Source organism: Protopterus annectens, chromosome 10.part0 (assembly GCF_019279795.1).
Source record: "Protopterus annectens isolate FY-2018-M chromosome 10.part0, PAN1.0, whole genome shotgun sequence".
Lineage (NCBI taxonomy): Eukaryota > Metazoa > Chordata > Ceratodontiformes > Protopteridae > Protopterus > Protopterus annectens.
Window position 1 is genome coordinate 995,004,037 of NC_056744.1, and position 13,501 is coordinate 995,017,537.

The window sequence follows — 13,501 nt, forward strand, 5'->3', positions numbered from 1 at the left end:
AGAATATGGTTTTCATACAGCAGTTCATTGGGTCTCAGCTCAGAGTGACTACATGACCCCACTTTCTCCCATAGGTTATGGAGACCTGACTTGATGGCAGAACATGCCAGGGAATTATAATGCATGGGTTTTAAAAGCCACAGCACCCAAATTACAGCACTGTTTAACATCATTAAAACCAGAGATTTTCAATGAACTTTTGAAAGCTACATGACCTCCCTTATACCATATCATTCAGAAAACTTCTTCACAGGCCTCACGTCAGAGAGACTGCTTTTATCGGGCTGACACCACTTTCTTCCTTATGTCATGCAGACCTTTTCCCACAGCAGAATGTGCCAGATAATTACAATGCATGGATTTTACAAGCCACGGCACCCAAATTACAACACAGTTTTATAACTTTAAAACCAGAGATTTTAAAAAGTTAACTCATCTCCCTAATACTGTATCATTCAGAAATCTTGCTCAAAGTCCCATAACAGAACATAGCAATGGTGCTAGCTAGCCAAAAGATAAGAAATTATTTCCTTACCTCCACTTTGAGTAATGTATCTAACCCAAGGCAATGCCTGATATCCACTCTTCTCAATGATTTTCAGGTAGCGCACCTAGAAATAAAATAAAATTGACTTACAAACATGACAAAAAGTCTGCAACTATGGTGGTTATGGAGTGATAGTCATGCTTTTGAAAACCAATAGCTGAAACAGGAACACTGCAGGAGGAGAATGGATGAAACAGTAAACAAAAACATTAAACTGGCATTTTGCATCAGAATTGACTGGATTACCTTGATGGAATACATATAGTGTTCTAACTGTAAAAGGAAAATGAACTCAAATAGGAAGCACATACAATCTGAGAAGTAATAATGGAGAAGATGTTTTGCCAAAAATCTATAGAAATGGATACATTTATATTTGTGATGCATAAGGAAACAAACAGTTGAACAATTAAATGATGGGACACACAGTCACAAAGAACACATTTAGAAAAATGTGATGGTCCAGAATGGTCCATTTTCTGGCCTTTCATTTTTACCTAGGATATCCCTAATTCTAAGTCATTAGGAAATACGGACACAATTAATTTCTTTTTAATTGTTTGCTTTGCTTTATCATTTTTTTTACTACTAGATCTTGGATAACAACTGAACAGCAAGGGTTACTGAGTTTCCATCTGAGGCCATTTCATCATAGCAGTCTTTTATTAAAAGGCATTTTAATCTTATTCAATGGTAAGCCAGTCTGTGAATCCAAAGGATTTGAAAGAGCAAACTATTCTCTTTGAACCCCTATGGCTTGAGCACAACCTAACTGCAACCTCTTCAGCCTCTGCGAACACTTTATTGGTTATGGTCTTTATCAACAACATGCTGCATTTCGACTGACCAACATCCCAAATGCATTCACTATACTGACCAACATCCCAAATGCATTCACTATACTGCTGCCAGTAATAGGTAACCAACTGCTAGCTGGTCTTTATACTTCATTCTGTTCAACCAAAACAACACTGGTATCACAATTAGGGACAGCTGTTGACAAACACTGAGCCTTAATGCTATACAGCTGACCACATAAATTCAAAAGGTAAAACAACAAAACAAACCAATACCAAAAATACAGAAAAGGGCTATAATGACAGCTGTGGTGGCACGGAAAAGCTATCCTGGCACCCTTTAGCTCCTACACCTGGAAAATGGACTATCAGAATCTTATCCTGTACCTCTCAAATCGCCCCTGCTAATTTTTTAAATATGAATGTTCAATAACCAAGGCCAAAAGCAAAGTCACCCTTGGAGATGGCAAAACAGGCAAGCAAGGTAATGGTATTCTTTCTATCTATTGATGACCATTCCAGCTCCTGTGTAATACTGGGTTGGACTGATGTCAGAACTGAGGACCATTCTAATGTGGAGGACTTCAAAGTTGAATTTGTAGCCATCAGCAACAGGTATTGTATAAGTCTTCTCTGTTGTGATCTTCTTGGATACTTCTGCTGCAAAAGACTACGTAGTAGTCAGTTGATGATCAGTTTCAGCTTCTTCTCCTATGAGAAGGCCCTGGGTTGGTCTGGAAGTTATTCCTAAAGGAACACAACTGTGAATGCACTGACATCACTTTACACAGCAAAATGTAATTGGGCTTCTCCCTACTCAGTTTACATGTCATCTCATTGAAGACCTGGCGTATGGGGCACTCAAATGCTGTGCCTTTCTCCAGGACAAAGGCAGGGTATGCAGTAGGACTACTACTATGCACCCAACGCAGAATCTCTCACCTTTGAGCAATGCTTTCAGTGTTCTGTGATAAAAGAAGGACAGGTGAAGGAGCCAGCAAACAGACAACCAACAGAGGAAACAAGCTGGCTGAAAAGCTATGGCAAAAACACAAAGAAAGGAACTGAGTAACCAACAAAAATAAACTACTGAATATGCATTCCTTGTCCAAATTTGATGTGTAGAGCAAAGAACTGAGCAGCTGGGAGATACAGAGCATCATGTGAGTGAGATTACCAGAGGGCATTACCCCAGTAAACTAAACACACACTTCCTGATGCTGAGCAGTCCTAATGCCTGCAGGATATATTCCTTGAGGTCACTGTTGCTAGACCACTTCTTACCTGATCTTCCCAATAATCAACTAACTGACCAGACGATGCCATTCCCATCTGAGTGCTACAAGTACATTGCTGTAATAGAGAAAGTTAAACTGTTTTTTTCAAGAAGGAATTCTTCAACCACACACCCACCTTCTCTTAGTACATCACCTCTGAGTTTGCATCAACTCAGTGAAAATAAAACACATGTATTCTCTTTTCTTCAAGTGGTACAGTCGTGAGAGATTGTACATTTAGAAATTGGGTGTATAGGGGAAGAGGGCCCCATATCAGAAGGTGCAGGCATCTGCAGACACAAAATGTGGCATCAATTTGATCCAAATTAGATGTAACACCATTGGTTAAATCTCCAGTTTTTCAACGGGAAAAAGAGCAGCAGTACCAGCATGAAAAGAATTATTTAATGAAAAACAAAGACTTAAAGTTCACAGTCATGATGTACAGAAAAGTTAATAACCCTTCTCATCAATGTTGCAAAAACGTGGAGTACAGGTATATTTTTCCTTGAATTACACCATACAGAACACACACAGTACAAGATCATGACAAGTGCTAAACTTTCAAGTATACTCACTTTACTTGTCACAACAGTTTAGTCAGGTTCTTTTGCCACATGAATGCAAAACTTCCCTTTTAAGTCCAAGATTAGGGTAAATTAAAAAAAAATCAGATCCAAAAACATCAATCTTGTAATGAGTGTAAAGGAAATCAAAATTAACAACCAAACACTCCATCAAAGAACCACTGGAGCCATGACTTGGTCCATTCTGAAGAAGTCTTCACAATAAAAAAACAAAGTTCTAAACACATTGTGGTTCCACTGGTTCCCTGAAGGAGTGTTTGGAGGGGAGGTCTAGAAATAAGGAGAGGGTAATTTCTGGATGCAGATCCTTAATGAGAATGACAATACCCACAGTATTATACCCATACAGTTGTAGAAAAAGCACTAAGGCAACAAGAGAATGGAGAAAGATTTTGCCTGTAAGAAGGGAACAAAAAGTGGGCAAGATGGGTCTGGAATTTACTGGAGAAAACTGGCAAGAGAACCATGATATTGACAGAAAATAACTATAGAGTGAGAAAGGTAACAGAGTGGGATGAGGCCAAGAAGATATTTGGATTGTAGGCTGGAGACTGCTTTCCTGCACAGACTGATATTGTAATATAGACTAACAGAAAGGGACAGGGGAGTCCTAAATGAAATATCAGCCCTAACAGAGTTTTTAGTGGCGTTTAGAACAGAAGCAGCTGTTAAAAAAGGATAATTAGTATACTGCATGATAACTATAAGACTCAATCAGAGGAAGTAAGAAAAGATTGGGAAGCAGACTGGAAAAGCAATTTACAAAGGAGCAATGGAAGGACGTGTATGGCTTCCAGCTATGCAACAAAGTCCAGAAGATTTTTGGATTTTTGCTTGGTAATATTTGCACTGATATTTTTGTACCCCAAGTACACTTCAAAGAATTTTTGCACAGGTAGACAGCAAATGCTGGAGGTGTGATTTGAAAGAGAGGGGTAACTGGGAACGTACTTTGGGGAGTGTGATAAATTGGCAGAATTTAAAACTACCCTACAACAGGGTACTCTGTCAAAAATATTAGTAGAGTAAATTGCTCTAAGAAAATTATTCTTTTGAACTGGGACACAAGATTTGAACTACCTAGACTTTGTAAAGCCTTATTAACTTTAATGCAGTTGGGTGCCAAAAAAGCAATTACTAGAAAATGGAAATCAAAATCTAAACCAACTGTAATTGGAGTACTGAATATTGCAAGACATAAAAACGCAAATTGAGATCTTTAGATAATGGAAGGAGAAAGTTACACAGAAATAAATATAATTTGTGGGAACAATATATGCAGGGTAATATTCAGGCAGAGGAATGAGAGTTAAGAGAAGGCAGGAATTGTATAATATACGTAATGGAGTGCATGACTGTTGTTATAAAGAAAAAACATATATATAGCATATAATGCTTGAAAAATGTTATTATGGTTTTGTTTCTTTTCTGTTAACGTATGTGTACTTATGTTTTAGGTGATAATGTAATAAAGGTGTTTAAAAAATGTTCTATGACTTTGACTTTACATTAACTTTCAATTTAGTTTAATAGTTGGAGTAGAGATAACATATCCTACAGTAGCCAGCTTAACCATTAATTCCATCTGGAAGTAGTTCCACTGTGTCTCCTTTAAAAGGCTAGGATGGCTAGATCATCTCAGACCAAAAACTTGTTACCATTTGCTCACCTGTATACTTCTTTATACTAATCTTTGCCTTTCTATGCTGCTTCCTTCTTAAATGACATGTCACTTAGATGACCCAGATCAGCAGGGGCTAACCTGATAACCACTGGAAATCATAAGTTTGGTCTTCTTGCCGTACACATCTCCAGGATTTGGAATGCCTTATTTGAAAACTGTCAGGACTTAAGCAAAATGAGTGTCAAGCCCTGCTACATGAATTAATGGGTCTGCAACTCTGGAATTACTCAATGTCACTTACATACTGCACTGCATTACCACATCGATTCTTCGATTCACTAATGAATGGTAATACCCTGATATAGCCTTCAGTGAATGTACTCTTACTTGTCATTTTTTCCTCCCTTTTATTCCCCCTTTCTAATTCCTAACTGTCCTCCTGAAGCTCATTCCTATTTTCCTCCTCTCCTTTGCTAATATTACCTGCTCTGCACAGCCTTTCATTTTCATTATTTCTTTGTGTTTTCTTGTGCATTGTCTGCCATCCTTTACTTCCCCTCTTTCTACCACAACCATCATCCAGGCATCAGTGCTTTTGACTTATGCCTGTTCTTCCAGAATTGCCTTACAGCATATGTTCCTCTGAAACAGAGTGTGACAAAGGGGTATACTGCTAGCACAGCTACCTGGAATTTTGTAAATAATTATATATCATTTGTGAATATCAACATGATCTATATAAGATGCTTGTGTTACAACTATATTAGAACTGTAATTTATCTGTATACCAAACTGGTCAGCACAGACGTGTGTTAGAAAGGTATTTCATAAAGTGCTTGTGCTTAAAATGTAACCACAGTAGGCCTACTGGAAGACAACAGAAATGTACATGCACTACTGTAACTGTTTAAATGTATACATTTTAACGTGGGAATTGGAATACAGGATGTTAACTTCAGAAAAAAAGCTGAAATTAAATTATTTTATGGCTATGCAATAAAACATAGTATCTTTTCAGTATTCAGTGCAACAAGAGACACAGAGTCTATACAGAGAAGCTTTTTGTATTGTCTTGGAGTGAACTAATTACTGCCCCTGAAAGTATGAAGGAATGCAATTGGTTTATGACTTCCAGCATCTGTCAAAGATTTGAGGTTTATGCATTTTCACAGGTAGATGCTAAATACTGCTAAGCTTCCAGCAGTAGGGGTTTCACCTGGAACAGAGTCAGATGACAAGAAATGATGTAATTCTGCAAGCTATCCAGCAGTAACATTTCAGACACTATTTTGAAAAGTCTCTTAGAGAGACGGGGAATTCTGTATTCTGTCTTGGACCTGACAAGAACCATTCACCACATCTGCTTTGCTCTGATGAAGTAATTTCTAAAGAACAGTACAATTCTCTTGGATATAGTCAGGAATATAGCAAAGCTTAGTTTAGATATTTTTCTTTATTTATTTGAGACTGTCCTGCAATGTTGTTTTAATATTTCCTGTGATTTTGAACTCTGATGTCACTGTGAATATATATGGGGCATTTTCATGTTCTTTTATTTATTATTAAATATATTTAAACCTTTCATTGTGGCTGACCTGTCTAGAGATATTTAAGTTTCAAGGGTACTTGCATATTTATTTGGTGACATTGTGTGGCCTACTCCTAATAGCCTTGCTCTTGGTCAAACTATCGTTGTAGTGATATTAGTATTACACAGTAAGATTGGATACCCTTTGTTATGGGCTTTAAAGTAGCTGATAAGGAGTTGGCTGGTGGCAGTTATAACTACCTTATAGTCTAGGTAAAAGTGTGCATAGCTAGTAAACCTGTGTGTGTGTGTGTGTGTGTGTGTGTGTGTGTGTGTGTGTGTGTGTGTGTGTGTGTGTGTGTGTGTGTGTGTGTGTGTTGGGCAAGAACATGAAGCACTGGTTGGACATAGAGGTGCTGGAGGTCTTGGCTTGGCCACTCAGCTGACATCTCAACTCTATAGCTGTGCCAGTGGGGAGTCTTACTGGGGATCTGGAGAAAGAGGGCAAAACTAGCCACAGACTGACTGTGGTCTCTGTGTGCTCTTAAGGGAAAAGTACAGTTTTGTACCTACCATAAATGTAGATGTCCGATAGATATGCAACTCCAGTCCTGACATATGGGTTGTCCTACCTCAGGCAGCCCTTCGGTCAGCCAGATTCCAAAGTCTGGGTCTGGCGTCGGCCGATGTCGCCTCCTCCCCGACATCAGAGCGGCTGGAGTATAAAGGCATCAGCCAACGCCATCTTCTTCAGTGTTTCTTGCCCCAGATGCCAGGTGCCCTCCAAGGAAGGCTAAATTTTGTGAATGGATAAACTGATAAAACCAGACATGCACAATAGTAATAAACAGATACACCATAAAATATATCCCCAGCTGATAGGTAAGGGGAGAAAGGACCCAAAAGGGGAAAAACAAAGGGGAAGGAGGGAAGGAAAACCTGACTGCAGTTGCATATCTATTGGACATCTACATTTATGGCAGGTACAAAACTGTACTAGATCAGGCTAGGTACTTCCTGATGTTGGAAAAATCAAGGAGAATCATTGAAGACCCTAGTTGAGAAGCTTTTTGAATAACTTTGGGAAGGAGTGGAATTGGAGGAAAGGCATAAAGTAGCCCTGTTGGCCAAGGTTGTGCTAGAGCATCCATGGCTGGTACTTCCTGATGTGGAATCAAGGAGAAGAACCTTTGGCACTTGGTGTTTTGTGGAGTTGCAAATAGGTCGCAGCACGGCGTCCCCCATCTCTTGAAAACCTGGGCTGCTACTGCGGTTTAGAGACCATTCGTGAGGAGAGAGAATTGTCCTGCTTAATTTGTCCGCCAATACATTTGACTTTCCCGGGATGTGGGTCACTACCAAGAAGCGGTTGGTAGCTACAGCCCATTCCCACTCTCTCATGGCCTCTCTGCAAAGGGGATACGATCTGGTCCCTCCTTGTTTGTTCAGATACCAAACCACCGACATGTTGTCTGTGTGGATGGCGATGATGCCCTGAGGAAGAAACTTGTGTAAGGCCTGTAGGGATAGAAGTACAGCCCTCATCTCCAACACGTTGATGTGGAGAAGAGCTTCGTCCGGAAGCCAGGAGCCCTGAACTAGCCTGCCCAGACAATACCCCGCCCACACTTTCTGGGAGGCATCTGTCGTCAGGGTAAACACTGGAGGGGGTAGAACAAAGGGTTTTGCCTGATCCAAGTTGGATGTTTGAAGCCACCAGCGAAGGTCCCTTTTGCATATTTCCGTAATCATGATGTGATGATTGAGGGAAGATCCTGAAAGGACCATTGAGTTGACAAGAGCCACTGAAGAATCCTCATGTGTAACCTTGCTAGAGGAACTAAAAAGTACCGTGGCAGACATTGAGCCTAGAACCTGTAGGACCATCCTGGCTGGGGCTTTGGATCTCGAGATCAGAGCTTGAACTTGGCCCTGTAAAGTTCGGATCCTTTCGGCAGGAAGAAAGACGCATCAATCTTGAGTCTATCTCTGCTCCTATAAACTTTATGCGCTGAGAGGGCAGCAAGACAGACTTTGACCAATTGAATGTAATCCCTAGGGAAACACCCAGGGAGATGGTGGCTTTGAGGTTGTCCATTAGTAGATGCCTGGTGGTGGCAGTCAGGAGCCAGTCGTCGAGATAGGGAAACACTTGGAATCCAAGACTCCTCAGGTGAGCCGTCACTACTGCCAAACACTTGGTGAACACCCTGGGGCTGTGGTGAGACCAAAGGGCAGAGCACAAAATTGGTAATGACTGACTCCCAGGCTGAAGCGCGAGATACCTTCTGGACGCCTGATGTATCGGTATGTGATAATAGGCGTCCTTGAGGTCTATGGAGCACATCCAAACATCCTTCTCCAACAACGGGAGAATGGATTGCAACGTGACCATTCAGAATTTGGATTTCGTGACGGATTGGTTCAGTCTGCTGAGATCCAATATTGGTCTCAGGTCCCCTGTCTTTTTTGGCACTAAAAAGAACCTGGAGTAATTTCCTGATCCGATCTGGTCTGTGGGGACCGGTTGGATGACTCCTTTTTCTAGCAGCTTTAAAGCTTCTGCGGCTGCTATTTCCCTTTGACTGGGTGGTGGGTCCGGGATTCTCTTGGATGGAGGGGGTGAGTATTTGAATGGGATGGTGTAACCTCCGGCAATTATCCGAAGCACCCATCTGTCCTGAGTGATTGACTCCCAGGCTTTTAGGTGCTTGGCAAAACGACACCCGACTGGCTCCGGAGCAGCACAGCCGGGCAATCCCTCATGTCGTGTGGGAGGCTGAAGAGCCACGAAAGGACTCGCGGTCTCCAGAATTGCGGGGCCCTCTGCCGCCTCTGGGACGGCGTCTCCTTGAAAAATTTCCCCGCCCTCTGCCTCTGGGCGGAATCTTCCTGCTGTTGGGAGAAAAACTTGCGAGATTTTGAACCACATTTTCCCTCCTTTGGCCTTGGGGTAAGGCCGAAGGGAGTGGAATAACGGGCCCCTCACGGCAGATAGCGTTTTCCCTCTTGCTCACAGCGGGTAAGGGTGTCTTTCACCTTGGGTCCAAACAATGAGGACCCATCAAAGGGAGCGTCGGCGAAGGAAGACTTGAAGGCCTCCGCAAACTGACACAAGCGGAGCCAGGCTTGTCTCGAGAGCCATGCCTGTGCCTGCCGCTCTACCCGCCTTCGGCCGCATAGGAAATGAGCCTCATGGACGAGTTAGCAATTGACGTAAGGATAGCCAACTGAGAGCTAACGGACTGGGCTAGCTGCTCAGGTAGGTTACCCGAGAGGGAATCTGACAACTCCTTGACCAGATCCCTCTGAAGCCTGGTAAAATGTGCCAAATAATTCAGAGACCTTAAGGTAAAGGCCGCTGAAGTCAGGGTGCGCTTCCGTACCTATCCATACTCCTAGACTCCTTATTAGGAGGATGGATGGACGTTGAAGCCTCTGCCACGTCCTGTTGTGTAGCAGATGCCACCACCATGGCATCTACAGCCACGCCTTTAGTAAGGAACTCCTTCTCGGGGAGCAGATAAAAATTTGTTTGGGCGAGAAGGGACTGGTTCCACGGTATCTGGATGTTCCCGCCCGACAAACTAAATCCAGAAGCTCGTCAAGGGCGGAGACACCCAGGAGGCGGAGGCTGAGCCCCAAAGGCCTTGAGGAGCACTGATTCGTCAGCAGAGGGGGTTTGGATATCCAGCCGCCTCGTTGTTTGAGGATCTCTAAGATGTCTGCAAATGAGACATCATCCGAGGGCGACTGGGGACCCCTCCGCATCATCCATATCAGTGTCCGATGTAATAGACTCGGGGAGTCCACGTGCTTCCTCTTGCACGATCTCTTCCTTGGGGGTTCCTCTGAAGACAACTCCGAAGAACCCTCAGGAGGAGGGAACCCCACTGGGGTAACCTCAGGCCTCGGGGCTCCGCTGGCTACGGACAGGGGAACTGCCAAAGACCCAGTCTCCACGCCCAGGGAAGGTGCTGGTAAAACCGGAGAGATGGCGAAGAGGATTTGGCCAAGGCACTCCTCATGGCCTGAAAGCGGACCCCCAGAATCCTGGGAGTGTCCGGTCTCCGAGCCATGATAGTAGACGGAAGTCCCGCAGAAGCACCGAGAGGGAGGCTCAGAACCGAAAGCATAGGTCCCGAAACATCACCCTCGGGTCCAGCCGAAGAAGTCCGTACCAAACTCGGACCCGAGGCCCGGGTTGGAGTAAGGGTCGGAGCCGACCCTGAGATCTCCACCGGCTCCAAGAGCACCTGCTCCACGGAGAAGCAGTCGGAGGAGGAATGGCAATGGGGTGGGTCATGGTCATCGGCTCGAAGCCAACTGGGTCGGAACCGAAACAAATTTTGGAAGACTGGGGACTGGAACAGTCTTTGGAGCACCCTGTCTATATCAGAATCCGACATTCTCAAGACCGAGAGGAAACAGAGCGGGTTCGAAGACCTCCTCGGCCCCAAGGGACTAGGGGACGGCTCCGCGACTCGATGAGAATCGGCGCCGAGGAATACACACCAGATTCCATCGGTGCCGAGGTAGACTTCGCGCCGAGGAGGAAGTGTCTGAGCGGGCGACCCTTGTCGGCTCCGAGAGCAGTGGAGCCGACGAAGGTGACCCGCCTCGATGCCCCAGCCATCGGCTCCGAAGCCCGAGGAGTCGATACTGGAGGCATCGAGGCAGACCGTTCCGACCTCGGCTCCGAAGTCTTTGGAGCCGAAGGAGAGGCCTGCCTAGGTCTCTTGGCAGTCGGATCCGACGGACTGGTCGGAACCGAAGCCCTTTTCTTTTTAGCAGGAGCCGGAGAGGAAGACAAGGCTTCTTCAAAAGAGGGTTTAATTAACCCTTGAGAATCAATTTATTTTTCCTCTCCTGGAGGACCCTTGAGGAAAAAGCGTGACATACGCTGCATGACTCCTGCAAGTGCTTTGCCCCTAAACAATATACACAAAGTAAATGGTCATCAGTAACAGACATCTTAAAAGCACATTTAGAACATTTTTTAAAGCCCGAAGGCCTAGGGGTTTGAGACATGATGTTAAACAACTTCTGACAGGAAATTTAACAACTATAGATTCGCTTGTGACAAAAAAACCAAGGCTTACAGTAATAGTGTAAAAACACAACCTTAGCTGTAATGACCGGAACTTTAAACCACTAAAAGCTTAAAGTTTACAAAGGTTGACCGAAAAGGCCCTGGATTGTAAGGGGGGCCGAAACAAACTCAACCCAATCACACACAACAAATTTCACAATTCAAACGTACACAAAGGCAGCGATAGCCGTTAAAACAGCTTTTGTGATATAAAAGAGCAAAAAACTGACAGAAAAAGTAGTTAATAAAAGCTACTCAGCCCAGCCAGCTCGAGACCACGTCTTCGCAGGGAAGCGGCAAACGAGATCTGGGGGACTGGCAGTGGTGCATCCTGGGATATAGTAAGCTCAGCCAATAAGAGACTTCGCTCTTTGGCATAAGCGTGCCGAGTCGGAGCCGAGGGATCGGCTCCGAACCCATCATTCAGAATGTAGGCGAGATAGGATCACATAACATCCATTAATTCCATCTGGAAGTAGTTCCACTGTGTCTCCTTTAAAAGGCTAGGATGGCTAGATCATCTCAGACCAAAAACTTGTTACCATTTGCTCACCTGTATACTTCTTTATACTAATCTTTGCCTTTCTATGCTGCTTCCTTCTTAAATGACATGTCACTTAGATGACCCAGATCAGCAGGGGCTAACCTGATAACCACTGGAAATCATAAGTTTGGTCTTCTTGCCGTACACATCTCCAGGATTTGGAATGCCTTACTTGAAAACTGTCAGGACTTAAGCAAAATGAGTGTCAAGCCCTGCTACATGAATTAATGGGTCTGCAACTCTGGAATTACTCAATGTCACTTACATACTGCACTGCATTACCACATTGATTCTTTGATTCACTAATGAATGGTAATACCCTGATATAGCCTTCAGTGAATGTACTCTTACTTGTCATTTTTTCCTCCCTTTTATTCCCCCTTTCTAATTCCTAACTGTCCTCCTGAAGCTCATTCCTATTTTCCTCCTCTCCTTTGCTAATATTACCTGCTCTGCACAGCCTTTCATTTTCATTACTTCTTTGTGTTTTCTTGTGCATTGTCTGCCATCCTTTACTTCCCCTCTTTCTACCACAACCATCATCCAGGCATTAGTGCTTTTGACTTATGCCTGTACTTCCAGAATTGCCTTACAGCATATGTTCCTCTGAAACAGAGTGTGGCAAAGGGGTATACTGCCAGCACAGCTACCTGGAATTTTGTATATAATTATATATCATTTGTGAATATCAACATGATCTATATAAGATGCTTGTGTTACAGCTATATTATAACTGTAATTTATGTGTATACCAAACTGGTCAATACAGATGCGTGTTAGAAAGGTATTTCATAAAGTGCTTGTGTTTAAAATGTAACCACAGTGGGCCTACTGGAAGGCAACAGAAATGTACATGCACTACTGTAACTGTTTAAATGTATACATTTTAAAGTGGGAATTGGAATACAGGATGTTAACTTCAGAAAAAAAGCTGAAATTAAATTACTTTATGGCTATGCAATAAAAGATGGTATCTTTTCAGTACTCAGTGCAACAAGAGACACAGAGTCTATACAGAGCAGCTTTCTGTATTGTCTTTGGAGTGAACTAATTACTGCCCCTGAAAGTATGAAGGAATGCAATTGGTTTATGACTTCCAGCATCTGTCAAAGATTTGAGGTTTATGCATTTTCACAGGTAGATGCTAAATACTGCTAAGCTTCCAGCAGTAGGGGTTTCACCTGGAACAGAGTCAGATGACAAGAAATGATGTAATTCTGCAAGCTATCCAGCAGTAACATTTGAGACACTATTTTGAAAAGTCTCTTAGAGAGACGGGGAATTCTGTATTCTGTCTTGGACCTGACAAGAACCATTCACCACATCTGCTTTGCTCTGATGAAGTACGTTTCTAAAGAACAGTACAATTCTCTTGGATATAGTCAGGAATATAGCAAAGCTTAGTTTAGATATTTTTCTTTATTTATTTGAGACTGTCCTGCAATGTTGTTTTAATATTTCCTGTGATTTTGAACTCTGATGTCACTGTAAATATATATGGGGCA

General features: G+C 43.0%; 1 protein-coding gene across 1 annotated transcript in view; it reads right to left on the reverse strand.

The window, feature by feature from the left end:
* Positions 1 to 13,501, reverse strand: part of LOC122813440 (AP-1 complex subunit mu-2-like) — a 1,149,616-nt gene that overhangs the window by 68,938 nt on the left and 1,067,177 nt on the right. Inside the window, exon 11 of the mRNA XM_044085755.1 lies at positions 536 to 611. Coding sequence (XP_043941690.1) covers positions 536 to 611 — 76 coding nt within the window. The remainder of the gene's footprint in view (positions 1 to 535; positions 612 to 13,501) is intronic.